The sequence below is a fragment of the Erythrolamprus reginae genome, chromosome 9, assembly GCF_031021105.1.
Source record: "Erythrolamprus reginae isolate rEryReg1 chromosome 9, rEryReg1.hap1, whole genome shotgun sequence".
Classification (NCBI taxonomy): domain Eukaryota; kingdom Metazoa; phylum Chordata; class Lepidosauria; order Squamata; family Dipsadidae; genus Erythrolamprus; species Erythrolamprus reginae.
The window spans coordinates 372,939-399,580 of record NC_091958.1 but is presented as its reverse complement, the minus strand read 5'-3'; the positions used below and the strand labels follow the sequence as shown (position 1 = coordinate 399,580).

The window sequence follows — 26,642 nt, the reverse complement described above, 5'->3', positions numbered from 1 at the left end:
CCTAGTAATGTTCCTCTGTAAATCCTGCTCCCAAGGAAGGAACAATTTCCCAGGTCGGCAGCAGTCGTCTGAAGGGGAAACTCGCCAAGCAGAGGGGGGATCTGTGGCTGATAAAAATGCTTCCTAAAACTCCAGACGGAAGAGCTTGTCGGAATGTTTAGAGCAGAGCTCCGTTTTTTGCCCTATGCCCCGCGCTTATTTTACTCTCCCAGCACGGATACAACGTAGGCTGCAAAGTTAACCCAAAGAGATGATTAAAGGAGCTTTGGAAGGTGTGCTTGATTCTAGGGTTCCCCAGTTGGGCACTTCAGAGATCAAAAGGTCACCCAGAGCCTTTGATCTGATCTGTGACAACTCTTCTTATTCTTTTTCCAAAAGAACAATGGGGAGAAGTTTCTCAATTTGAATAGCTCCACAATAGGATTGCAATAAAATTATCTCCTAAATTCCACTGCTATAAAGAAGGGTCAGAGGTGATTGGGACTATTGAAGGTCTGGTTCATGAAGTTCTTAGTGTAGTTACACCACAGTGCGAAATCTGCCAACTCAGCTCTTGAATATAAGATTTGTGTAGAATATTTAATTCAGCCATATTTATTCCAATTCCACCCATCTTACATGTAAGAGGTTTGCAAAAAGCTGCATGTAACACCACAAAAATTCAATTTAAAAACACCATCAAAGTCCCGGCGGAGATGATCACTTGCATCAAAATAGAACAGCCCCCTCCCGAGTCCTCGAGCCCACCAGCAAAAGCAGCAGAGTCAGGGCCGAGCTGACCTCCAGGGCCCGCGGCACCACCCCGACCCCGACCCCGGCCCCCTCCTCAGGCCTGGCGGGAGCGGCGCAGGAGAAGGGGGCCAGTTCCAGTCCAGCCTCAGGCACGAAAGCTGGTCGGGTGGGGGAACGCCCCACTTGCAGCCAGGCCCGCCTCGCAGGGTTGTCGTTGGGAGGCCGAAAGAAGGCGGGGGGGGGGCGCTCGTCGCCTATGAAGGAAGGAGGGAAACTGCCCTCGGCCTCACACTCTAAAGGAGGGAAACGGGCGCTGCTGCCCGCCCTCATAGGGTCCCTCTCCTTTTCATACCTGAAGGCCCGGATTTCCCTCACAGATGCCGCTCGAGACAACAGTGGAATCAGCGCCATTGGTTTTGCACGGCCAGACGAACCGCGCATGCGTATGCGGCGCAGCGGAAGTGCGACGGGCCGTGGCCTAGAGGGGCCCCTGCTCTCCTTCGGGTCGTCCCCAAGGCTTCCGGTCCGGCGGCGTTACCGGCGCGGGTGCTGCGGGTGGCGGCGATGTCTCGCCGGGCTCTGCGGCGGCTGCGGGGCGAGTGCCGCGGACAGGGACTGCTGGGCGAGGAGCCGCCCCTCGGTGGACCGGAGGCGCCAGACAGCGGCGAGGACGACGACGGGGAAGCCGCGGAGGACCAGCCGACGCCCGTGTCCGGCGGCGGTAGGAGGAGGCGGGGCCCGCGGCGGGAGCCCTTGAAGCGGGTGGCGAACCCCTTCGAGCTGGTGAGGATCTGCCACGGCCCGGCCGGAGACCCCCGCCCCTGCCTTCCCCGCAGGGTTCGCAGCCTCCAGTCCGAAGGGCAAGAACCGCTTGGCCCCGGGATCGCCTCTGTCCCCGGGTTGGGAGGCTCCACAGAGGGACCGCGGCCTCCCGGTGCCTTTCAAGGGCTTGGGTAGCAGCTCCAGCTCTTTGCGGGTGGTTGTGCTCGGTCTGTCTGCCCAAAGTTTGCCCCCAGGAAGAGTTCTCTGTGTCAGTGACTTGCCGGTGATCCTGTTTCTGGCGACCCTTCTTATGCTGTTCTCCCCTGTAACGTTAAGGGAGAGAAAGCTAAGCCAAATGATGTTTGTGCCATATGCTTGTTTGTGGACTGGGGAACTTTTAACCCCTGCAGATAAACAATGAAGGACTGGATGAGGACCTGGTGCCTAAAGAGGAGACTGAAGACTACCGACTGCAGGGAGGAGGCAACCCAACAACTGAAGAGGCCGAACCTGATCAGCCTGAGAGCGACAAGAGGGAGGAGGGCGGAGAGGTGGAACAGCTGGATCAAATGGCAAGTCTCCTGTAGAAAACGGTGGTTCCTGTTTTGCTTAAAGCTTATTTTTTCATCAGTGAGAAACAAAGCAATGTAGAACACATTATGAAAAACAATTATACAAAAAATGCATACAAACAGGTCCGCCCGTGACAATAATAGTAACAAACTGCAATCTATACTTTGGCAAATGTAACACTCCTGCTTCGGGGCTGCATTGGTAGACAGATGCAATTCAAGATGCTGTTTGTCACCATTAACGTCCTTCAAGGTTTGGTTATCTGAAAGATTGTCTACTCCCAGTTATTTATACCCATCTAGCCCAGTCTGGCAGGATGGGCAAACTCCTGGTACCAACGGCTAAGGAATGGTGGGGAGCAAGAGGCCTACCTCTTCTTCCCTAGTGCCTTTCCGCTGGGACATCCCTCTCCTGAGTTTACAGTGGTCCAGCCTGGCTGCCCTTTCAAAGGGTTTTACTGTGCTTGGGGTCCTGGGGGCTCAATTTCCTGCTACGTTGACATCATGAAGTATAATATTACTTGGCTGCTATTTGCATTTTTATCTGCTGCCACATCTTTTGGGTATTTGTGAGTTTAGCCCCCAAACAGGAACTTAGACATTTTCCTGGGTTAGATAGCCTGTTTGAAATTCAAACTTTTCATGTCATGCTTCACTATATTCATATTTCAACCTTTTATTTTAATTTTCTAAAGTCTACTGCAAACAACAAATCACGAAAGAAAAAGAAGAAAAGAAAGAATAAGAAGAATTCTCCAGGCGAAGCTCTGGTAAATTGAATTAGGTTTGGGGATTAAGCACTTGTACAGAAGTGCTGAATGTGAATTAAACCAGTTGAGGAATGTGGGAAAAATCATGGTTATTCCCTTTGCTGCCTGGAATTTGAGACTCTGTGTGGGGTTAAAACACTAAAATATGATTCTACCTTTACAAAACCATCACTACAGCTCTACAGAAGCTTGACTGTTTAGTCACCAGAAAGAGCCTGTGGTTCAAGGAACAAAGACAAATAAAACCTGTGTAAGATCAAGTTCAAGCCGAATCCAGGGATTGAAAGGGGCCCTGGAGGCCTTCAACCTCTGTCTGGGGCAGAGTTTCAGATAATCCTGGACAAATGGCTGTCCTGTGTTCAGTGATGGGGCAACTATGATTCCAGAAAGTGTTGGTCGTATTAAAAGGGGCTGTTAATGAGGGTGCCTGCAAGAGAGCAGTGAGACTTGCCTTTACATAGATTTTGTCTGAGAAGAGTGGAGCCCCTTTGCTCATTTGTTTCTTCCCAACAGTTCCTTGGAGATGATGACCAAGTGGAAAATATTGAAAGCATCTTGCTGAGCATTGAGAGTTCCGGTGGGCCCCCGTGCCAGAGCCAGACTAGGCCGGTCACAGATAATCGGCCTCTTCTTTACATCGAACACAGGTGAGAGGCCTCAATCATGGGCGGTAGATAAAATGACCAATCGGAGGCTCTTAAATGGAGGGAGAGTTCAAGAGGAACAAGTCCTGTGCCTTGTATTTTCTTATACTTGCTATCAAACCTATGAGATGCCCGTTGCACATAAGAACGACTTCAAGTGCCCCCGTGACAAAACATTTAAAGGGAACTGAATTGACCCTGAGCGCTGGCAAGGAAAAGAATGAGCCCAGAACCTATGACCTGGTGAACCGGATTTCTCCTATTCACCGGCCATATCCCAGAGATAGTACGACTGGCATGCTGACCTACTAGGAAGGATAAGTATTAATGTGACCCAGGTGGCTTTACTTAAAATATTCAATTTCTGCCGCCTCTGCCTTTTTCCTTTTCAATATACGGGCCTGGGGGGTAGAAGGTCTAGCTCTGCCTTTGCTCACGGCTGTTCAGCACAGGGCAACGCTTGGAGGAGAGGTCAGGAGACAATGGTCGCTTGCATGCAAATAAAATCACATTGTATCTGGAGTTTGATGGCTCTGAGTGAGCATGGTTTCAGACGCAACGGCGTGTTCTCTGCACGGAACAGGATGTAGGCATTGAATGACAGGCAAGATTTGTCTTCCCAACTTTCCAGGAGCTTGAATCCAGAGACGGAGCTGAAGAGATACTTTGGGGCCCGGGCGGTTCTGGGAGATCAGAGGTGAGATCCAGTGTTGTGAGATGGACATCTGTCTCTGGATTTGGTGGGGAAGCAAAACCTCTGGCCACACCAGCCGCAATCTGTGGAAACACTGTGGTGGGAATGCCATTTGCCAGAACTGACCCACCCTGCCTGGCCCGTAGGTCTCCTCCAGGGGAGGATCGGTTTGGGATCTCTCCCAGCCACTCTGGGACCGTGGTGGTTTTGGGTGGAGAGTTTTTATTGACGGTCCAGATGTGGCTGAGGCAGAAGGACCCGCCCTTGTGCCACTCTTGAGCATCGCGGGCTCCTCCTCGCACCCCGGGGGAAATTCCAGCCCCCAGCCCTGCCCCGGGAGGTGGGTGCCACGCTGCGGGTTCCCCAGCGTCTTGCTGGAGAGAAGGCGGTTGGTGCCGGTTCCTTTGATGGACTCGGACAAAGTTTTTCTCACGGGCATGGCATGCATGTGAGGCCAAGCACATGCCTCCGCATTAGATGTGGTTATTCCCTCTTCCGCTGCATCTGTTTAATCTTTGCGCTGCCTGGGAGGCGGGGGTGTGAGACACTCACTTCAGCGCTTCCTGGCTGGAGAACAGAGGCCGTTGCCGTTCCCCAGTGAGGAAGACCACATTCTCTCACTCCCAAAACAAGGCCGTGCTTATTTTAATGTGACTGGCAATCGCTTGGGGTGGTGGGGGGGGGGGAGGGGCCAGGATACATCAATAGGACTTTGAAAACAGCCCTGCCCCCCACGGGGACTTTGCTGCAGCTGCTGAGCAACTGGAATAGAGATAAAGGCTTCGGCGCATGAATTCAGGTCTTATAAAGTGTGCTCCTCCCTTCCAGGCCACGGCAGAGGCAGCGCCAGTATGTGCACAGCACGTGGTTGACTGCACCCAAGGACACATGGCCACGCCACAGCAAAACAGGTGAGAGGCCTCCCCCAAAGCCTCTTACACCTCGGCTGACTTTGGGACTGTGGCAAAAGGCTCCAATCTCTTCTGATGGCACGTTGGCTGCTGAGGGCAGTGGTCCCTCTACTTAAGAACTTCATTCATTCCGTGACCAGGTTCTTAAGTAGAAGCAATTTTTCCCATAGGAATCAGTGTAAAAGCAAATAATGCGTGCAAACTCATTAGGAAAGAAATAAAAGCTCAGAATTTGGGTGGGAGGAGGAGGAGGAAGAGGAGGAGGAAGACAGTCGCTGTTGAAGGAAGGTGAGGTGAGCGGCTCCTTTTGCCTTTCCATGCCCAGATGCTCCAGGAGGCAAACTCACGCTGGGTGTATGGGAGGCAGCATGAGGGAGCCACCACAGCGAAGTGGTTTATTCCCTGTCCAAGCGCCCAGAGAAAGGAAAACGCTCCGTTCACTCTGGGCTGCCAAAGCCTCCTTAAGCGCCACCGAAAGGCTCCTCTGGCAGCCCAGGTGGCCGGGATTAAAGGGGGAATGGCAGGAAACTGGCCGGGCCTTTGTGCCGCTCTCAAATTTCCTGGGAGATTTTTCCAGGCTTGGGCTCTTAAGTAGAATATGGTTCTTAAGTAGAGGCAAAAAGATCTTGAGCACCCGGTTCTTATCTAGAAAAGTTCTTAAGTAGAGGTGCCACTGTATATTGTGGCTGCATTACCAGCTGCCAACTTCCCTTCCGGTGCCGGTGAAAAGAGAGGCCTTCGAGGGCCCCCGTGGTCGTCCCACAATTGTAGGAATGCCTCCCTCCCTCCTTCTGGGCTGTTCATACTCTTGTCCTCCAACTTTGTGCGGGAGAATTCCAGATGTGTTTTAAGGCTGAAGAAAGGAGGGGGGCTGCCTGGCCCCGAAACAATAGGTGGAAGTGTTTGCATGGCCCTCTGGACCTCTCTGGCATGGAGGCATGATGGGGAAGGACAGGCTGGGGACAGGGGCGAGGGCTGCAGTTGAAGTCCCAATCTGGACTCCTGCATTCGGCCTGAGGGGAACCAAGGCCATCCAGTGGGAGAACCCAAGCCCAGCATTCCGTTCCTCTCCAGAGAGACAGGCCAGGGTTTACTCAGCCGTGGCCACTTTAAGATACCATGGTGTGTATTGTCCCTTCTGGCTGGAGAATTCTGGGAGTTTTGAAGTCCACATTCCTTAAAGTAGGAAAAAAGAAGGAGAAACAGCGAGACGGACGCTCCCCTCTCTGGCCCCTGGATTATCTCTCCATTCAGGCTGACCACCCTCTCCTCCCCCAGGTATATCGATGGTGCTTTTGGAAACCCGGCGTGGGGAGCAGCACTTTGCCTTTGAGCACAGCCGGGAGTACCAGTTGGTGCAGTTCAAATTCCTGGATGCCGTGGAATCGATGGACCCAAACAATCTTGTGGTAGGTCCTCCCCTCACAAAGGCACGAATTCAAATTCACCAACTTTTCGACCATGGTGATTGGTTCCATCCCAGCTTTGACTTCTGGACTTGCTGAGGATTTGGCATTGTCCAGCCATGCCCAGTTGGCGCCCTCCAGAGGGGTCTGCCCCACCCTTCCCCCTGGGCCGCTGCTCTCGGCTGTAGGAATCCAGGGACCCTCCTGGGCCCCAGCTGTGCCTGGCCCACTCTGCATGCAGACCCCTGGCAGAGGCCCCTCGGCCACACAAGCGTCGGCCCTTGAAGGGTCCAAAATCCCTGCACTGCCTCCCCCGAGAGGACGTTGCATGACCATACAAAAGGGGCTTTCTGACCCAATCTCCCCCTCTGGCTGGGCCAGTTCCAAGGGCCTCGGTTTCCCTCCCTGCAACAGGCCCATGCTCAGTCGGCTCTCGTGGGGCAGGGAAGAGCCTGGGAAGCCCCCAGCCCACCCCCGTCAGCCAGCCAGCCTTTGGCTGAGGACTCCCAAGCCCTGAGGACCAAGACTGCCGATGGCGTCCAGCACGGGGGGATTTATTTGTTTATTTATTTATTAGAGTTGGAAAGGACCTTGCAGGTCACCTAGTCCAACCCCCCGCTGGAACAGGAGACGCTTTTTTTAAATATATAAATATTTACTATTGCTGGCTCTTCCCCTCCCCTCCTGGGATGGCCTCTCTGCCCTTCCACCCTTCGTTCATCCCCCCCCCCCGCCCAGCTTGGTCCGTATTGGGGAGGGGAGGGGCAGACTGGGAGGGCGTTTGCCCCGCCCCTTTCTCTCCCCTCCTCTGCTCAGGGAGATCTAAGCCAACACTTGTGCTATATTTAAATCTTGACCATCTTGGAGGGAAGGAGCATCTCGTTTCCCCAGGGCTTCCGAGAACAGCCTCGGCTTTGAGGGGTTTTTGGCCCTGGTCCAGCTGTGTTAACTGCGAAGGGTTTAATGGTAAATACAAAGCGCGGAAGGCCAAACTTGTTCTTAGCCTAATGTTAGCTGGATAATCAAGACATTGAGTTTGGAGACCTGGCCCCCCCCCTTCCTTCCTCCCAGCCAGGATAAATGTGGCTCTTTGAAATTGGAGCATTGGGGAGATAAAAGCTCTTTTGTCCAGGAAGGACTCCCAGCTCTGCCCCCCCAGCCCCCACTTTCCCCTGCTCCTCAAGGGGGAATTCGGCCCAGTTGAGAGACGTTTGGGTTCTCCGGCAAACAGGAATGTCGGTTCTTGGAAAACGGGAAGGAGTTTGGTGGCTTTTATGCAAGCGCTTGGTTTCAGCGGTCGGTCAAAGGGGACACACAGAAAGCTCTGTACAGGGGGCTTTGCACAAGTGATGGCAGCAACGAGAAACAAGCTAATTTCAGTGGCCAGTAGGCACGAGGTGCCACTGAAAATCAATCCCATGTCCGAAGGGAGAATATTTGGCTTCTGGAAAATGCTTCACGCTTCATTAAACGTCCTGAATGTGGGCTTTGTAAATCTGAGCCTGGAGCAGGGATGGAGGAGGGGTGGGAGGAGGAGGAGGAGGAGGAAGAAGCAGGGGAGGATGGCTCTGAAGGCCAAGTGGGAGCCCAGGGGCCAGAAAGGGGCCTGGAATTGCAGGCCAGCACTAGGCCCACCACTCAGGCTCTGCTTGTCTTCTGGACCCTGTTGAATTTGGGAGGCTCCTTTGCGGTCCGGGGGTGGTGTGGAGGGGCCTCCCAGCAGGTGCCCCCCCCTCCAGGTTAGCTAGCCTGGCTCTTTGGCTTTGCCCCCAGCTGCTGCTCCAGATGAACCCGTACCACGTGGACTCCCTTCTGCAGCTGAGTGACGTGTGCCGGATGCAGGAGGACCAGGAGATGGCCAGGGACTTGATTGGTAAGAACTGGAGAGAGAGAGGGGGGTTTGGGGTGCTGGGTTTGAAAGCTCTGGGCCAGAAAGCCAGGTGTCCGACGTGCCTGGGCCACTCGTCTGCCCCTTTCTTACACAGATTGCAAAGGCTTGCGATACCTTCCTTTAATCCATTTATTCACAACACTTTTCGTCCAAATGACCACGCCATCATTTCTTTTCCAGCTCAGTTCTCGGCAACGCGGCCATTCAATCCGAGCTCTAATTTAATGGCTCCGGGAGCTGCACCCAAAGCGAAGTCCTTTCTGCCCCAGAGAGATCACATTCCGCGCGTGCCACGAGCACCGACAGCTTCCCCAAAGGTTCAGATCCCTGACGTCTTCTTCTCGCTTAACAGTTCTTCCTAGCTAGGAGCCGTGATTTCTGAGAAAGGTCATCAGAGCCCCTGGGAGAAGCGGCTCCTGCGAGAACAGTTGCGCTCCACAAAGATTTACCCAGACTCCCGTTCCTTATGTGGCTCTAGTGACGAGACAGCCACACCTGGTGCAGAGTCCTTTCCCCCTACAATTTCTGCTCCCGCTGTGGAATCTTCTAAATCGAGCATCTAACAGAGGTTCCTTTTCCCTAAGGTCTCCTCTTCCTCCTCCTCCTCTCAGAAATAGCCTGCATCAACACCACTTCCCCCTCGTCTTCCTCCCCTCCCCTTTCTGCCTCAGCTGGCCAGGCCCTGGGCCCAGCGCGTCCAGACGGCCCTGGTTCTCCCTGGTCCTTGTCCCCAAAGTAGGTCCAGGCTCCCTCACAACGGCCACGATGCCTGTTTTGCAGAGAGAGCCCTCTACACCCTGGAGTGCGCGTTCCACCCCGTCTTCAGCCTGACCAGTGGCACCTGCAGGCTGGACTACCGCCACCCGGAGAACAGGTGGGTGCCCCCCCTGGGAGGCTTGGAGGCAGGGGGCTGCTGCTTGGACCCCCTCCCACTCTCCCTCCTGCTCTCCCTGGCAGAGCCTTCTACCTGGCCCTCTTCAAGCACCTGCTCTTCCTGGAGAGGAGGGGCTGCCCCCGGACGGCCCTGGAGGTCTGCAAGCTCCTCTTGAGGTGAGGCCTGGCGGCTCCCGGAGGGGGGGCGGCCCTCCCCCCATTCCACTTCGGGACAGGTCTGTGTGGGGCCCCCAAAACCAGGTTGTGGAGGTCCTCTGGCGGCCACCGGGGAGGGGGTTGCTGTCCCCGGGGGCTCCTGCTGGTCCTCCCTCCGCCAAAGGCCGGCCAGCTGTCCTGAAATAGCCACCCTCCTTTTATCTGCCCCCCCCCCGCCCCCAAAGCCTGGATCCAGAGAATGACCCGCTGTGTATGCTGCTGGTGGTGGACTTGCTGTCCCTGCGAGCGAGAGAGTTTGCCTTCTTGACCCGCATGTTCCAGGAATGGGAGGTAGGAAGGGCCCCACGCAGCTGGACACACACACCCCGGCCACCAGCCCCGGCCTCCTCTCTAGCGCCCCCAGGTGTCGCCTTCTTCTGCCCTGCTGCCTGTTAATGACCTTTAGAACAATTGGGCCAGAAAAGGCCGGAAGAGCTCCTGTCTTTCCCGCTCGGCCTGCGGCTGGGGAGGGAAGTGGACACACACGGGTGCCTCCCTCGGCCAAGGGCCTGCCTGGACTTCTTGAAAGGCACCAGGATCCCAGCTGCTGCCCCCTCCCCAAACCTCCCCCCCCGTCTCCTTCCTGGAAGGCTGCGCTGCCTCTTCACATCTGTGTCTACTCCCCCTCCCCTCCCCAATCTTAGGGTCATCGGAATCTGAGCCAGCTGCCCAATTTTGCCTTCTCCGTCCCTCTGGCCTACTTCTTCCTGAGCCAGCAGGAGGACCTGTCGGAAGCTGAGCAGAGCCGAGCCCGGGAGCAAGCGGACGGCCTCATTCGACAGGCCCTGATCATGTTCCCCAGCGGTACGGGAGGCCCCCAGACCCACCCAGCTGACCCCCAGCAGCAGCAGCAGCAGCACCAGAGAGGGGGAGGGGGCTTGGGTGGGAGGGAAGGGGGGGGCAGTTGCAATTAAGGAAAGCGCCAAATGTCACACACACATACACACACAGAGGAGTCGCTCTCAGATTGGGCCAAGGGCCCCTCCCCAGCCTTGCTAAGGCGGCCTGAGCTTTTGCCCTCCCCCTCCAGCCCTGATGCCCCTCCTGGACCGGTGCAGCGTGCAGCCTGACCCCGTGGTGGCCTCCCATGCCTTCTTTGGAGTGGAAGCCCAGCTGAGGTAAAGGGGGGGGGGACTTGGAGGACCCCAAGGAGAGCCTCCCAAGCGGGGAGGGCAGGAAAGCCCTTGAGGGCAGACGGGGGTCACCAGAGGGTGGGGGGGGATGAAGTCTTGCCAGTGGCAGAGGCGGAAGGCAAAGCTTTGCTTGCTGGTCGCTGATGGTGAGGCCGGGGAGGTTGGGGGTTCAAGACGGTGCAAGTCCTCCTCTCCTTTCCCTGTGGCCTCCTTTCCCTTTCTGCCAGAGGGAAGGCCCCAGGAGCAGCTGCCCCAAAACGGTGACGGTGGGACAAGCACCTGACGTGGCCCGGAGCCGAGGGTGCGACTCTGCCGCTCTCCTTAAAAGCCCCCCTCCCCTCCCTCCCCCCAGTGTGCCTGCAGCGCTGAGCCAGCTGGTCTCCCTCTACCTGGGGAGGGGCCACGCCCTCTGGAAGGACCCCACTGTCATGGCCTGGCTGGAGAGCAACGTCCACCAGGTGCTGCGGGTGGTGGATGCCAAGGAGCCCGTCCTGGAGGAGGCGGAGCAGAAGTGAGTCCGGCCCCGGCTGCTGACCCCCCCCACCCCCACCCCATTGGTTTCAGCTCAGGACGGGGGGTGAGGGGAGCTGGTGCTTCTGGTGGGGGGGGCGAAGGAAGCCGCTTGGAGACTCCCGGCATCCCTCCCCCCTCCCCCTCTGTGTGTGCAGGCGGAAGGCCAGATACCAGAACGCCCCCAGGAACGTCTACCGCCACGTGATCCTCTCGGAGATCAGAGAAGCCACAGCCGCGTTGCCTCCGGTGAGGGGTCTTGGGAAGGGGAGACATAGAGGAGGGAAAAGACCTCCTGCTCCATCTCGTCTGCCCTTCTACTATTCCCCGTATTTTATCTTAGGATGGGTGTATGTTTATCCCAGGTTGGTTTAAATTCAATGACTGTGGATTTACCTACCATGTCTGCTGGGAGTTTGTTCCAAGCATCTACTACTCTTTCAGTCAAATCATATTTCCTTCCATGGCTTCTGATCTTTCCCCCAACTAACCTCAGATTGTGTCCCCTTGTTCTTGTGTTCACTTTCCTATTAAAAACACTTCCCTCCTGGACCTTAATTAACCCTTTAACCTATTTAAATGTTTCGATCATTTCCCCCCTTTCCCTTCTGTCCTCCAGACTCTACAGGTTGAGTTCATGAGGTCTTTCCTGTGAGTTTGATGCTTAAGACCTTCCACCCTTTTTGTAGCCCGTCTTTGGACCCCTTCCATTGGACCCATCTCTCTTTGTAGATTGTGGGGTCTCCATCTTTTGGCCTCTTTCTTCCCTGGAAGAGTTTCCATGCAAGCCGTCCAGCGTCGGTCCTTCTGCCTGGCCTGGCCGGGCCCCTTTCTGACCTCCCTTCGTGCTTTTCCTTCGGGTGGTCAGCCCGTCTTTCTCAGGGGCAGTAAAGGGGATTCATTCAACGGCTCAGTAGATGAAGGCTGGACGATGGTGGCCGCCCCAGCCCCTGACCTGTTGTTTCCCTCTCTCAAGGAAGTGACCTCCCAGCCCATCATGGGCTTCGACCCCCTGCCCCCCCTGGACTCCACGGTCTCCTACACCAGGCCCGAAAGGTATTTCCTCGCTCTGCGCCTGGCAGTTCCCGGGCGCTGCGTGGCCTGGCCGGACTGCACTGGAGCCCCCAAGGGAGCCCCTCCCTCCCTCCCTCCTCAGCCCCTCTTGTCCTTCCAGGGCGGGTCATCCAGGCAACGAGAGCACTTTGTCCCTCTTCTTTCGGTCCCTGCTGCCAAACTTCAACTTACAGGTAAGGGGCCCTTTGGAGCTTGTCCAGCTGTGTCCAGAGCACGGCTGGGGGCGGGTGGGGCTGTGAGTGCCCAGGTTGCCTGCGGGGGTTTTACATTTGCCCAGAGGCCCTGGGGGAGGGGCGGCCGTGGGGGTCACTGGGCTAAGCCCAGCCCAGCCATGGGAGGAGGGGGGGCAGGGGGAGGGGCTTCCAAAGGATTGACCCGGCCTCCCTGTCCTCTGCCCCACCCCACCCCAGGGGGACCTTCGCGCCGGAGGAGAAGCCGAGCCGGGTGCCGGGCAGAACCTCAACCAGGGAGTCAACCGGCTGATGGCGGCCATGCGGGACATGCTGGCCAACATCCAGTTCCAGGAGCCCCCCCGAGAGGACCCCCCTGAGGGCGACGGGGGAGACTGGGACTGAATCCCAGCGCCCCCCTCTCCCCACAATAAACAGAAGAATCTGGGACGGCCTCTGTGCTTTATGCCCCGCCCCCTCCCCCCTTCAGGAAAGGACACCACCACCCCCGCACCCATCCCCCCACCGGTGGTCCTGGCTTCCCAGTCACGGCTCCAAACCTCACCTTCCGATGCTGCCGTCTTCTTCCCAACCACGTGGAGGGAAGCGGACTTTCTCTTAGGAAAGTTCAGGGCCAGCCTGGTTGCCCCCCCCCCTCCCCTTGCCAACACCGGCCTGGCTGGGTCGGGCAGGACTTTCCAGGCCCTCTGCCCCCCACCTTCTCCCCAGGCCTCCTTGAGGCTCTCCTGGTGGCTTTCTACCCTGGGGCAGCAGCTCCCGCGGTGCCTCCTGGCCCCCTCGCCGGCCTCCCTGGCCAGCTGCCCCATTCGCTCGCCCACCCACCGTGTCCCCTCTTTTAGACCGCGGGGGTTACACCCCACCACTTTGTAATGAATAAAAGTTAGGAAAATGTTGTTGTTTTTAAAATACTCCTGACACGACCATGGTTGAACCTTTTGGCCTTGGTGCGAGGAAGGGAGGGTGCTTGGCTGCCAGGCTGCCCCAGCATGTTGGGGTTCTGCCCTGGGGGGGCAGGGGGGTCTGCGGAAGAGCCCCTCCCTCTTGTTTTCGGACGCTTGAGATCCATCCAGCCTCTAACGTGGCCCCACAGGAAGCGCACAGATGTCTCCCCCCTTCGCCACGTACATCGCAGGCACATGGGCAGAGTTGCTTGTGAACCGGGAGACCCAGCCGGCCTGCGAAGCCGTTCTTGAGGTGGCTGTGTGCCCGTTTGCAGTTCCTGGAAGTCCTGGGCCAGGTTAATCCACAGACCCCGAGGCTCCGCTTCCCGTGCCTGCCCTCCTGAAGGCCGAGCCAAGCCTGCTCCACCAGAAGCCCCGGCACTCGCGGCAGCAGCAGAGCCAGAGAAACGGAGCAGGCCAGGGAGGAGGAGGAGGAGGAGCCTCTGGCTGTGCCCAGAAGCCAATTTCCCCTGTGAAGCGATGGAGAAACGGGGTTTGGGCTCTTGCGTGGCTCCAGGGAGGGCTGTCCTTGAACGCAGCCACTTCCCCTCCCTTCCAAAGACCAACTGCCCACTGCTGGGCTCAGGCCAAAGGCAACTGCCTGGAGCGACCGAGGCTCCAACCGCTGCTCCTTCCTGGCTCAACCTGCTCTGCCTGTCAGGAAGGTCATGTGTCTTCCTGGGTTCATTGACGGGTCTCCCCCCCACTTTCCCCACTTAAGGCTTGTCCTGCTGCAGGAGCCTTTGCCCACGGAGGAGGCAGGTTCCGGGGCCTCTGCCAGGTGACAGAAGCCACCATCAGGCTTGAAGAATGTGCTTCTTGGTCTCCGTAAAGAGGGTGACCCCTCCGCGGTGATCCCCCTTTGGAAGGACCGGCCTCTGTCTTGGGAGTCCATGCCCGCTAGCGTGATCTAGATCAGTGTGTCCCAAGCTTGGCAACTTGAAGCTGTTTGGACTTCAACTCCCAGGATGGGGAACTCTAGGAGTTGAAGTCCAAACAGCTTCAAGTTGCCAAGCTTGGGACACACTGATCTAGAGAATGCGGTGCCTGTGGACAGCCACAGAAAGGGTCCCCTGCTAGGTCCCCGCAGATGGACATTAGGTGCCAAGGGAGTGACTTCTCATAAGGATAAACTCTGCAACATAGGCCTGGACGTAGATTGCAGGAGAAGACGGCGCTTGTGTCCAGAGGGCGGGAGGCCTTCCCCATAAGCCTGGCTCAGGCACAGGTGGGGATGGAGGGAGAACGCTGGCTGGCTGGCGGGGAGATTTCAACCAGGGCAAAGCTCTCAACAGAAGTTAAAGCGTGTGTGTCGGTGGCAGAAGAAGCTATGAGGGGCGCAGTGCCACGTAAGGGCATCCCGGCCATCAGGGGAGGCTCCCTGGAAGAAATTAGCCCAGGGTCATTGCTGGCCCTCCTGTAGTGGCAGCCTGGCCAAGCTGTCTCTGCTGCCCCTTGCGAGCCCAGGTGGCCACCCTCCTCTTTCTTCCCCTTCCAGAACGACCGGCCAGCCTGTTTGCGAAGGCCCCAGCTCCCCCCCCCTGACAGTTTCATAATGCCTCCCTGCCACTCAAAGTGCTCGCCGCCTGACTTGTTATCATGTGGATCCCCCTCCACCCTGCTGCCAAGGGAGGAGCTGGGCCTGTTCCTTTAAAAGGAGGGGGAAGAAAGGGCCCTTTCTTTGCCGTTAAGTTTTGCTAATCGATTTTGGAGGCAGGGACAAATTCAGCCATTGGGAGGTTAGGAAGGAGGCCAGGGGGAGTTTGAGATGGGCACAGCACTTTCTGAGATAGAAGCCGGCGGATCGCTCTCCTCCTGAGCTCCGCAGGCTGAAGACCAAAGGCGACCTGCAGAAACCAAGGAGAGCAGCCAAGAGGTCAGCGCTCTGGGCTCCCTGGGGTCGAGTCCTGGAGAAAGGTCCTCCTGCAAGCTGGTGAAGCGCTGCTGGCTTTGCCATCTCGGCTGCTTTGTTGGAGAGTGGACCGCACCAAGCTGGGACTTTCTGGGAGGGACCTGCAGCCCACAGGTGAGTGTTTGGGGCAGCCAAGGATACCGACACTCGTCCTAAAACGCTTCTGAAGAAGAAACGCTCTTCCAAAAGCGGTGGGGGGCTCCTTTTAGCCCCACAAAGCACCCACAATGGCCGTGACATTGTCCCCCATGAGGGTGCACCTGGACTCCCCCAATAGCACCACCGATCATCTTGCCAACTGGACCAACGAGACCTTCTGCGCCAGCGAGCAGCAAGTGGTGATCCCCAGTGAGCTCTTCTTGACTCTGGGGGCCATGAGCTTCGTGGAGAACCTGCTGGTGGTGGCCGCCATCGTCAAAAACAGGAACCTCCACTCCCCTATGTATTACTTCATCTGCTGCTTGGCCGTTTCGGACATGCTGGTGAGCGTCAGCAACCTGGTGGAGACTCTCTTCATGCTGCTGATTGAGCACGGGCTGCTGCTGATCGAGCCCAGCCTGGTCAAGCAGGTGGACAACGTCATGGACATGCTCATCTGCAGCTCCTTGATGTCCTCGCTCTCCTTCCTGGGTGTCATCGCCATGGACCGCTACATCACCATCTTCTACGCCTTGCGCTACCACAGCATCATGACCCTCCAGCGGGCGGCCATCCTCATGTTGGCCGTGTGGCTGGTCAGCAGCGTCTCCAGCGTCCTCTTCATCGTCTACGACAGCACCGCCGTCCTCATGTGCCTGGTGGGCTTCTTCCTCTCGGTGCTCAGCCTCATTGCGGGGCTCTACATCCACATGTTCGTGCTGGCACACCGGCACGCCAGGCAGATCTCCACCCTGTACGGCAAGCAGCGTGCGCCCCAGTTCACCAGCCTGAAGGGGGCCGTCACCCTCACCATCTTGCTGGGGGTCTTCTTGATCTGCTGGGGACCCTTCTTCCTCCATCTGATCCTCATCCTCCTCTGCCCCAGCCGCCCCGCCTGCAAGTGCTACTTCCGCTACTTCAGCCTCTACCTGATCCTCATCGTCTGCAACTCGGTGGTGGACCCGCTCATCTACGCTTTCCGGAGCCAGGAACTCAGGAGGACGTTGACGGAGGTGGCCCTGTGCGCCTGGTGACAACGAAGGAGAGGCGGGGCCCTGAGGGCACGGCGCAGGCCCACGGTGGTCACCCACGCCCCAAAGAGGGTCCCGAGGGGCCTTGGAGGGGAAGCAGGTGGCTCTTTGGAGACGCAGCACCGGGAAGAGTGGAGACGGGATGGGTGCACTTCGTGCTTCTGACCGCTGGAAGAGCCCATTGTCCTGCCTCTGCTGACCCGGGTGCTTATTGATGGCCACAGCCTGGAGCTGGAAAGAGTCACCATGGCCATAATCCGCCGTAACGGGTGTCAGTGGCTGCCTCCTATTGTCCTTCCCAGAAATTGCTCCCTTGCGATTCCCACGGGATCCGTCCCGTCCTCACTGCACAGGACGCGAACGGGCCACAACCAGCAGTTTGGATGCAAAGACCTTTTTGTACGGGGTGGTTCTTGCTTTGTACTAAAAACAAGTGCTTGGATTTCAGGTGCCTGCAATATTTTTTTGAGGGATCAATGAAGACGCTTCCTTCCTTTAGGTTTTGCAGCTGCCTCTCTCCTTCCTCCTCCTCCTCCTCAGTGGCAGCTGCCGACCCTTTAAGGGTGAGAGGAGTCTGAATCAGATTGAGTGGCAGGGGGGGTGATGGGAGGGGGGAGGGCAAATGCCAGTGAAGCATGAGGGTCGCAAGAGTTTGGGGCCAAAGTGAGAACTGGGACCTCTGACCTGCACCGTTCTTTGCACGTGTGTGTGTGTGTCAGTTGGGTGAGATTTCAGGGCAAGTTCCTCACAAGCCCCTTATAGAGGGACCGATCCTTTTTTAACATCATGTTTCCAAAGGGCAGAATTAAAATCCCACCAGGAGCGTTGACAAGGCTACTCTTGCGGAGGTGAGTCCACTCGGGGAGTTCGCTCGATAGGTCAGCTGGGACTGGAGTCCCTCCTTGAGAAGGGGGGGCGGGGGGGCTGACGAGGACAAGCAGGGGACAACAAAAGAGGCAGTTGGTCTGTTTGTGGGATGTCTTGGATGGATTCAGCCCCCCACCCCGCCGGATCCCACCTGAAGGGGCAGGGAACCTAAGGGGCAGGTTGCACCCTCAACTCTGCAGAGGGAACAAGGGCATCGGGGGTGGGGGGTGGGGGGGTGGATGGACCCAGGGAATATAGGAGATCCATCTTCTACCCGAAATACACTGCTCAAAAAATTTAAAGGGAACACTCAAATAAGACATTCTAGATCTGAAGGAATACAATATTCTCCTTGAATTTTTCATTTGCAGAACCGCAGGTGAAATTGATTGTTAATCAGTGGACAGCTTGATTTCACAGAAGTTTGATTGACTTGGAGTTATATTGTGTCGTTTAAGGGTTCCCTTTATTTTTTTGAGCAGTGTATAATTCTTGCAGGTTGTCCCTGTGTAGGCGGGAGATAACATTCTTGACTAGGGGCTTGGGGGCCGGGTGGGGTCTGGGTCGAAGAAAGGGCTGCCGTGCAATTGCAGAGGGGGACTGGGTGGCCGCTCCAGCTGAAGGCATCTGCAGGAGAATGGCAATAAAGAGGAACATCGAATGGATCCACCCAGGATGGTCAAAAAAGTCAAGATGGCCACAAGAAAATGTCACAACCTAAAAAAGGGTGGAGCTCCACTGCCTGTCCAAACCTTTACGACGCGCCCTGTTCGTTGCCATCTGATGCCACTCACATCCCCTCCTTCCTTCCTCTCCCCCCTTCCAAGCCATCCTGCCCTCCCATCTTACTAGGGAGCGGGGTGGGTGCGGGTGGGAATATGGTGAAGGGGAGAGGAGACCCCACACACACACACTAGCCAGCCAGCGAGGGGGTCTGGGTGGGCGGCCAGGCGGCTGGAAAGCCGGTACGGTGCCTGGGCCGGTTCTCGCTGCCGGGCTGATCTCCAGACCGATCGAGGTGCAGAGGAGGGAAGCGCGGGGTTCATGTGGGGCTTCGGCGATTGAGCAGCGGGAGGAGCGCGCGCGGAAAGCCGTCTGTCCTGAAGGCTCCGGCTGGGATCGCGCCGGTTAGCAGCAGCGCCAGGATCGGCCGGCGGGGCAACCGAGGGGAAGGGCGGCGCCCGCAGCCTCCTGGAACCTCCGGATGACGGGGTTCTGCTCGGAAGGAGGGAGGGAGGGGCGCGGGCTCCGGCCCGGCCCGAACGCCGCCTACCCCGTCTCCCGCGCCGGGGCCTGAGCTCGGGGTCGCCACGCCAGGTTTTGTTCCCCTCCCGCAGGGGAGCCGCGGCGCAGACACAAAGAAGGGGAGGGTCGCGTCCCCTCCCTCCGCCCCCCTCCGGAGAAGCGGGCGGGGGCCTGGCTTCCTGGGCCCGCTTCTTTGGGATGCTGGCGCCTGAACAAAGGCCGGGAGCCGCCCAAGGTGGACTGCAGCAGCTCGCTTCCCCTGCCCCCCTCCTTCTTTCCAGGCAAACGGGCCTTTGTCCGCCCCTCCCCCGTTCCGAGGCTGCAGTGCCGAGGACCAAAGAAAGCCCCCGCTGTCCGGCTGGAACTCTCTGCGCGCCCGCTTGGCCCGGGGCTGGGAAGTGGGCGGCGGCGGCGGCGGGCCCAGCGGCTCGCCTCGGCTCCAGCTCGCGAAAAGGACATTTTAAAAAGCCCGTTGCAACGGAAACAAAGCGACCCTCCCCAGCATCCAAAGGGAAAGAACGGGAAACCCAGAGTGGGGCTGCTAAGGGGCAGCGGGGTGGCGTGCTCGCCCCTGTACCGGCTCTGAGTGCTGGCGGAGTCCGGCGCAATTCGGCTACTGCACGTGGGCAGGGAGCGAAACCGCGCGCAGACACGCAGGTGCACCCCTGGCCCAAGTGCAGTAGCAGAATTGCGCGGGACTCCGCCAGCACTCAGAGCCGGTACAGGGGCGAGCACGCCGCTCCGCTCCCCCTTAGCAGCCCGCCTCTGGGCCAGCCCCGAACTTCAGGTGCCCTCCCGACTCGTTCTCGCAACGGGAGGCGGCGGCGGGTGGGCTCGAGAGGCCGCGTAACAACGGAGGAAGCCCTCAGCCCGCGCTCCGAAGCGCTCTTCCCCAGCAGAGGCCGGAGCGAACCTGGCTGCGTAGCGCGTGGAGGAGGCGGCGAAGCGCGGGATCCCCAAGGGCCGAACCGGGCGCCTCCCCTCCGCCCCCCCCCCAAGCGCGCCTGGTCCTGATGCTGCAGCATTTGCAGCGGCGCCTCCGGATTGGCCGAGGCGTGGGCGGTGACGTCAGCGCCCAGCCCGGGTGCAGCAGCAGGCGCCCTCGATAAAACCCGCCGGCAGAGCCCGGCCGCCTCCTCCGATCGCCGCGCGCCCACCGCTCCTGCCGCTGCCCGCCGCCCTCCAGCCCTCCGCCGTCGCAGCAGCCCCGCCGCCGGTGCAGCATGAGAGAGATCGTGCACATCCAGGCGGGCCAGTGCGGCAACCAGATCGGAGCCAAGGTAAAGGGGGCGGGACCGGGGGAGGGGGGCTCAGGTACGCAGGAGGCGCCCGGACCCGCTTGGCAAGGGCGGCTACTTGTGGCCTGGCTTCCTGGGGGGCGATGGGCGTGGGCCGAAGGGTGGCCGAAGCAGGACTCTCCCCTCAACCACAAAGTGGGCAGTGGTCTCGTTCAGCCCCCGAAAGACCCCCCGGATCTTCTCCAGAACAAAGAGGGTGCAGCCAGAGGCTGGGGGGGGGGTCCCTTGTCCCACCGGCTCCGGCCTCCCCTGCCCGCCACCAACGTGCCCCCCGCAGCCTCTCTGCCTCTGGCCGATCTTCCCAGGAGGGGCGTCTCCCTTTCTCCCCTTAGCCGGAATGAAGGCGTCTCAGTGCGCAGAGGTGGGAAAGAGGATTTCGGGCTGGCTGGAGGGGCTCCCCATCCCACTCCCAAGGCCCCCGGGCAGCAGGTGTCTGGGGAGCAGACAAAGAGCCGGCCAGGCCAATGGGAACTTCCTGCTTGAAAGGAGCAGCGCTGCCAGGGGGGGCTGGGGGGAGGAAGGGGCCTCCTCCTCCGGGCAGACAGCGGATGGGTCCCGAGAAGGCTCTGCCAAGAGAGGGCGAAGGCTCCAGCTGCCATGACTCAGCGCCACAAAGCTGGCTAATCATCCCTCGAGCCCCCTCCCCACCCCCCCACTCGTGCCTGCTTTGAATGAAAAGAAGACCAACTCCCTGCAGAGGGACCACCCCACTTAAGGCTCTGCCCATCCCCGCGGGTGGAGGGGCGCAGCAGCCTGAAATCAAATCAGCCTCCGGGGCACTTTGGCAGCTGAGCCTGGGGGCCCTTCCCCCTCCCTCCTTTGGGGGAGGGCAGCCTGCCTTTCTCCTGCTGGAAAGGGCCCCGCCCCACACAGCCCAGATGAATAATGAGCTCCCCCTCCCCACTCCCAGGTTTGGTTCCTGACAAAGCAGCTCCAGCTCCCAATGGGCCGTTCTGGGATGAGCCCCACAACAAAGAAACCCCTTGGAAAGCAGCAGCATTGTTCTGGTCACTATTACTTTATATCTCCCACTCCGGTGAGGGAGGGAGGAACGTCTCCTGGAACAGCAGCCTTCAGCCTGAGATCTTAGTCCGAATTAAGCTTCACTGCAAACAAATTACATGGATACTTTTTAATTACCCAGGTTACATAATCTTTATAACCCTCCCCCCCCCCAATGAAATGCACCAGGATAAGCAGTGACAAGTTTCCCGCCCCCCTCCATGGGCAATTTAAGCAGCCTGGTGCATGTGCTAGTTGTGATGAATAATCCATTGCAACCCACAGATTCTGTAAGCAAGGACTGAATCAATGTAGAACTGAGATTGGCCTTGCCATGTCCCCAAGAAGGAAACCGAAAGGGAGACCCCCCCCCCCTCAGTGCAACCCCAGGACAGGAGTGTTGTTGATGGAAACCAGAAAGGGTCCGAGTTCCTCAAGGGCAACTAGTTCTTCTTATTCCTGCCCAGCGACTGGCTCTTCATTTAACATTTCCTACAACTCTTTGAAGGCCACCCAGACACGCCCGGTTGAGGTTTGATTAAACCAGCGGGCCATCTCCGCCCGTCTCCCCCGCTTGGGCCTCGGCAGACCAACCCGGTCCCTCTGGGACAGCTCAGCCTGTGATCCACTAGGCTGAGCCGGGGGCTCAGCTGGGCTTCCACGGCCCAGATCCGACGTGACGCCTCTGCTAAGGCAACAGATCCAGCAGTTCCCCGAAAGGCTGGTCCCCCAGGCGAGCGGAAGCTCTCCGACCAAAGACAAAAAACAGTTCAGACAATCCGGAAGATTCTCTGTGGCTCTGCAGTTTCCCATTCTTGTAGGACGCTCCCTCTCCGGGGGGACGCAGCCCCTGACCTTGGCCGGGGAGGAAGGGCTCTCTGGCCATGGCGGCTCCTCCGCTGGCATCACCCTCGTTCCACAAAGGAAGAGCAGGGTCTTCCAGTCGAGGACAGCCCCGTCCGAAGAGGCGGCGGCCGTCGCTCAGCCCTTGTTTACAAGCTCCAGCCTTTCTCCCCAGCTAGAAACCGGATCCTGGTGAGCGGTTGCCCTTCAAGGCTCTCTGGGGAACGCGTGACGCTCTTGCTGCAGTCCGCATCCGACTGTTGATCCCAATGCCCAGAAGTCGAGCGCTTTCTCTCTCTCTCGACTGGATTAGTCTGCAGAAATGGATCTGCTCGCCCGGATCTGATTTCAAGGGCAAAACACGGCGTTCCTTTCTCAGCTTCTTCTTGTGGCCTAATCGCTTTCGGATTGCGGCCAGATGTGCCTCCGCAGCTGAGTACATTAGGGGCTGAGAGAAGCCCTGTGGAAATTAAGCTCCCCCCCCCCTGGGAATGTGGCTGGGATGTGACGACACCCTCCCCCCTCCCCCCGCATCTTCCACAACGTCTGCCACGAGAAGGGGAGGTTTCAGCACCATGGCCAGCTCCCCCGACTACCCTCCCGGGGAAGGGGTCCTTGCCTTGGCTGACTGGGCACAAGCTTCTGGGGGAGGTCGCCAGTTTGTGGGCAAAAGGAATTCAGAGGAGAAGCGACTTGGGATGGGTTTTTTTGAGGTTTGACAGAATAGAATAAATCTTCTAGTAGTGTTTTGATTCCAATTCTTGTTTGTTGAAGATACCAGAAGCACGTGTCTCATTTCCCCCCTAACCTCTTGTTCTTTTCTCAGTTCTGGGAGGTGATCAGTGATGAGCATGGGATAGACCCCAGTGGGAACTACGTCGGGGACTCTGATCTGCAGCTGGAACGGATCAGTGTGTACTACAATGAAGCCTCCTGTAAGCTTTGCTCCTTACCTAACCAGTGTTTTCTGGCACCAACCATTTCCCTCCGGTCCTTTCTTGGAAATGACACAACCAACCACCCCATTTGACGTACAGGTCTTTGCCTCAGGCACTTTCGATGCTACCAGGGGGGAATGAAGTCTGCACAAAGATGGCCTCGTGGTCACTTTTATCATGCCCAGAGGGTGCTGGCAATTATTATGTATTATTTTTATGAATTTGACTTTTATGCCACCCCTCTCCATGGACTCAGGGTGGCTCACAACATATAATATAACAATGCAAAGTATCTTAAATCCAATTAATTAAATATTAAATGAGAAAAAAAGGATGTGGCTCATAGGTTCCCAAACCCAGGAGGGAAGTCATTTGGCCGAGCACCTTTTGAGCATAGCCCTGTCCATAGAAGGAGGCATAAAAGGGTGGTAGGAGCATGGGATGCTTTGAGCCCCCGTGTGCCTGTGGGGGTGGGGGGACGGTTTAGGTTTAGGTTTAGGTTTAGGTTTATTGGATTTATATGCCGCCCCTCTCCGCAAACTCGGGGCGGCTCACAACAATAATAAAAAAACAGTACAGTACACAATACCAAATCCAATGCCCACCCATCCAGATTCCAATTGAAATTAATAATCTCATAAAAAAAAAATAAAAAAAACAGTATATATAAAAAACAGGCACACAGTCAATCAATCAACAAAACAACATGGGCAAGGGGGAGGTGTTTTAGTTCCCCCATGCCTGACGGCAAAGGTGGGTCTTAAGGAGTTTACGAAAGGCAGGGAGGGTGGGGGCAATCCTAATCTCAGGGGGGAGCTGGTTCCAGAGGGTCGGGGCCCCCACAGAGAAGGCTCTTCCCCTGGGTCCCGCCAGACGACATTGTTTAGTCGACGGGACCCGGAGAAGGCCAACTCTGTGGGACCTAACCGGTCGCTGGGATTCGTGCGGCAGGAGGCGGTCCCGAAGATATTCTGGTCCGGTGCCATGAAGGGCTTTATAGGTCATAACCAACACTTTGAATTGTGACCGGAAACTGATCGGCAGCCAATGCAGACTGCGGAGTGTTGGAGTGATATGGGCATACTTGGAGAAGCCCATAATTGCTCTCGCAGCTGCATTCTGCACGGTCTGAAGTTTCCGAACACTTTTCAAAGGTAGCCCCATGTAGAGAGCGTTACAGTAGTCGAGCCTCGAGGTGATGAGGGCATGAGTGACTGTGAGCAATGACTCCCGGTCCAAATAGGGCCGCAACTGGCGCACCAGGCGAACCTGGGCAAACGCCCCCCTCGCCACAGCTGAAAGGTGTTTTTCTAATGTGAGCTGTGGATCGAGGAGGACGCCCAAGTTGCGGACCCTCTCTGAGGGGGTCAGTAATTCCCCCCCCAGGGTAATGGACGGACAGATAGAATTGTCCTTGGGAGGCAAGACCCACAGCCACTCCGTCTTGTCTGGGTTGAGTTTGAGTTTGTTGACACCCATCCAGGCCCCAACAGCCTCCAGGCACCGGCACATCACTTCCACTGCTTCGTTGACTGGACATGGGGTGGAGATGTACAACTGGGTATCATCGGCATATTGATGATACCTCACCCCATGCCCTTGGATGATCTCACCCAGCGGTTTCATGTAGATATTAAATAGCAGGGGGGAGAGGACCGACCCCTGAGGCACCCCACAAGGGAGAAACCTCGGGGTCGACCTCTGACCCCCCACTAACACCGACTGCGACCGACCGGAGAGGTAGGAGGAGAACCACTGAAGAACAGTGCCTCCCACTCCCAACCCCTCCAGCCGGCGCAGAAGGATACCATGGTCGATGGTATCGAAAGCCGCTGAGAGGTCAAGGAGCACCAGGACAGAGGACAAGCCCCTGTCCCGGGCCCGCCAGAGATCATCCATCAACGCGACCAAAGCAGTTTCCGTGCTGTAGCCGGGCCTGAATCCAGACTGCTGAGGACCTAGATAATCGGCTGATATGACTCTTGGCAAAGGAAGTCAGCACATGTGGAGGGACCATGTCGAATAAATGCAAATGCCTGCTTGGCCGATGAACTGCTTTGGTTGCTCCAAGGGGAAAACACACTTTGTCTTTCCAGCTCACAAATATGTTCCCAGAGCCATCCTGGTGGACCTGGAACCTGGCACCATGGACAGTGTTCGCTCTGGCGCTTTCGGACACCTCTTCAGACCAGACAACTTCATCTTTGGTATGATCCCTCTTTGTGCCCCTTTGGCCCCGTTCTCCCTGCTGCCTCCTTAAACCCCTGGAGATGCCGCAGCTCCCCTTTCAGAGGGGTGGAATTGCCCCAGTGAGCCGGGAGGGAGGGACAGGGGGAGGGGAACCGGCTGGGCCAAGGGCGATGAGGGGACACGGGAGTTCCACCCCAGGCTAGGACTCTTCTTGAAGGCCTTCTTGGCTTCTGAGGCAGGACCAGGTGTTTTTGGGCAACGGGAAATGCAGGCTGGGGACCCCTCAAACGTGTCTCCATTCCTCTTCCACAGGCCAAAGTGGTGCAGGGAACAACTGGGCTAAGGGCCACTACACAGAAGGCGCCGAGCTGGTGGATTCTGTCCTGGACGTGGTGAGGAAGGAATGCGAGAACTGCGACTGCCTGCAAGGCTTCCAGCTCACTCACTCCCTCGGTGGGGGCACGGGGTCCGGCATGGGGACCCTCCTTATTAGCAAAGTCCGCGAAGAATACCCAGACCGGATCATGAACACTTTCAGCGTGGTGCCTTCCCCCAAAGTATCTGACACTGTGGTCGAGCCTTACAATGCCACCCTGTCCATCCACCAGCTGGTGGAAAACACAGACGAAACCTACTGTATCGACAACGAAGCCCTCTACGACATCTGCTTCCGGACCCTCAAGTTGGCCACCCCGACCTACGGAGACCTCAACCACCTGGTTTCTGCCACCATGAGTGGTGTGACCACCTCCCTGAGATTCCCAGGGCAGCTCAACGCGGACCTGCGCAAACTGGCGGTCAACATGGTGCCCTTCCCTCGCCTCCACTTCTTCATGCCCGGCTTCGCCCCCTTGACGGCCCGTGGGAGCCAGCAGTACCGGGCCCTCACCGTGCCTGAGCTCACGCAACAGATGTTTGATGCCAAGAACATGATGGCCGCTTGCGACCCCCGCCACGGCCGCTACCTCACCGTTGCCACCGTCTTCAGGGGCCGCATGTCCATGAAGGAGGTGGACGAGCAGATGCTGGCCATCCAGAGCAAGAACAGCAGCTACTTCGTGGAGTGGATCCCCAACAACGTCAAGGTCGCCGTGTGCGACATCCCGCCTCGCGGACTGAAGATGTCCTCCACCTTCATCGGCAACAGCACCGCCATCCAGGAACTCTTCAAGCGCATCTCGGAGCAGTTCACGGCCATGTTCCGGCGCAAAGCCTTCCTCCACTGGTACACAGGGGAGGGCATGGACGAGATGGAGTTCACGGAGGCCGAGAGCAACATGAACGACCTGGTCTCCGAGTACCAGCAGTACCAAGACGCCACCGCCGAAGAGGAAGGGGAGATGTACGAAGACGACGATGACGAGTCCGAAGCCCAGGGGGCCAAGTGAGGGCCCCTCCCTTCCTGGGAAAAAGCTGCCCCTGGCACCGTCCCGTGGCTCATCTTCATCCGCCAACTGCCCCACCTGATGAGTTTTAGACAACCAGCTTCTAGTTACTTCGGATTCAAGCCTTCCAAAACTTAATCTCGTTTTTTCCTTTATTTTGAGCTAGCGCAAGTCCCAGCGATAGTCACTTTGATAAATTCAAGGGTCCTCTTCTTTACTTTTTACTGGTCTGTGTCTATTTTTATGTTTTGGAATACTTAATAAATTTGTTGCTGTCCAGCTTGTGGGCTCTCTGCTTTCTCCCACTTGGAGGCTGGGTGGCTGGGTCAGCAAGGACAGAGGGATGAGAGCCCCCCATTCCTTTGGTCCCTCTTTGGGTGGGCTTTGCTTGTGGGCACAAGCAAGAGGATGCTGGGCTGTTGCAGGCCGCTCCCTGCAGGGCCACCCCTGGGTTGCCTGACAGATCCCGGAGA

The 26,642-nt window shown here is 57.6% G+C and overlaps 2 protein-coding genes across 2 annotated transcripts; both read left to right on the top strand.

The window, feature by feature from the left end:
• The first annotated feature begins 1,224 nt into the window (after window positions 1-1,224).
• TCF25 (TCF25 ribosome quality control complex subunit) lies at window positions 1,225-12,806 on the top strand. The gene is made up of 18 exons (XM_070761754.1): window positions 1,225-1,515; window positions 1,905-2,066; window positions 2,762-2,836; window positions 3,350-3,483; window positions 4,112-4,177; window positions 5,003-5,085; window positions 6,364-6,494; window positions 8,265-8,364; window positions 9,163-9,256; window positions 9,340-9,432; window positions 9,657-9,762; window positions 10,116-10,275; window positions 10,502-10,589; window positions 10,957-11,115; window positions 11,273-11,363; window positions 12,091-12,170; window positions 12,289-12,361; window positions 12,599-12,806. Exons 1-18 carry the CDS (start codon window positions 1,297-1,299, stop codon window positions 12,761-12,763), a joined length of 2,079 nt encoding a protein of 692 aa, XP_070617855.1. The 5' UTR covers window positions 1,225-1,296; the 3' UTR covers window positions 12,764-12,806.
• A 2,555-nt stretch (window positions 12,807-15,361) lies between these two features.
• On the top strand, window positions 15,362-26,448 carry TUBB3 (tubulin beta 3 class III). The gene is made up of 6 exons (XM_070761620.1): window positions 15,362-16,400; window positions 18,795-19,414; window positions 19,636-19,793; window positions 22,483-22,591; window positions 24,691-24,801; window positions 25,097-26,448. Exons 1-6 carry the CDS (start codon window positions 15,460-15,462, stop codon window positions 26,170-26,172), a joined length of 3,015 nt encoding a protein of 1,004 aa, XP_070617721.1. The 5' UTR covers window positions 15,362-15,459; the 3' UTR covers window positions 26,173-26,448.
• Window positions 26,449-26,642: the final 194 nt, after the last annotated feature.

What these genes read in the sequence shown, in the direction of transcription:
- TUBB3 (XM_070761620.1), top strand. Translation starts at nt 15,460, where the DNA reads ATGGCCGTGACATTGTCCCCCATGAGGGTGCACCTGGACTCCCCCAAT. An exon ending in GTACTACAATGAAGCCTCCT is followed by an intron (nt 22,592 to 24,690) that starts GTAAGCTTTGCT and finishes TTGTCTTTCCAG; the next exon opens with CTCACAAATATGTTCCCAGA. An exon ending in ACCAGACAACTTCATCTTTG is followed by an intron (nt 24,802 to 25,096) that starts GTATGATCCCTC and finishes CCTCTTCCACAG; the next exon opens with GCCAAAGTGGTGCAGGGAAC.
- TCF25 (XM_070761754.1), top strand. Translation starts at nt 1,297, where the DNA reads ATGTCTCGCCGGGCTCTGCGGCGGCTGCGGGGCGAGTGCCGCGGACAG. An exon ending in TGGCGAACCCCTTCGAGCTG is followed by an intron (nt 1,516 to 1,904) that starts GTGAGGATCTGC and finishes TAACCCCTGCAG; the next exon opens with ATAAACAATGAAGGACTGGA. An exon ending in GCCACGCCACAGCAAAACAG is followed by an intron (nt 5,086 to 6,363) that starts GTGAGAGGCCTC and finishes CTCCTCCCCCAG; the next exon opens with GTATATCGATGGTGCTTTTG.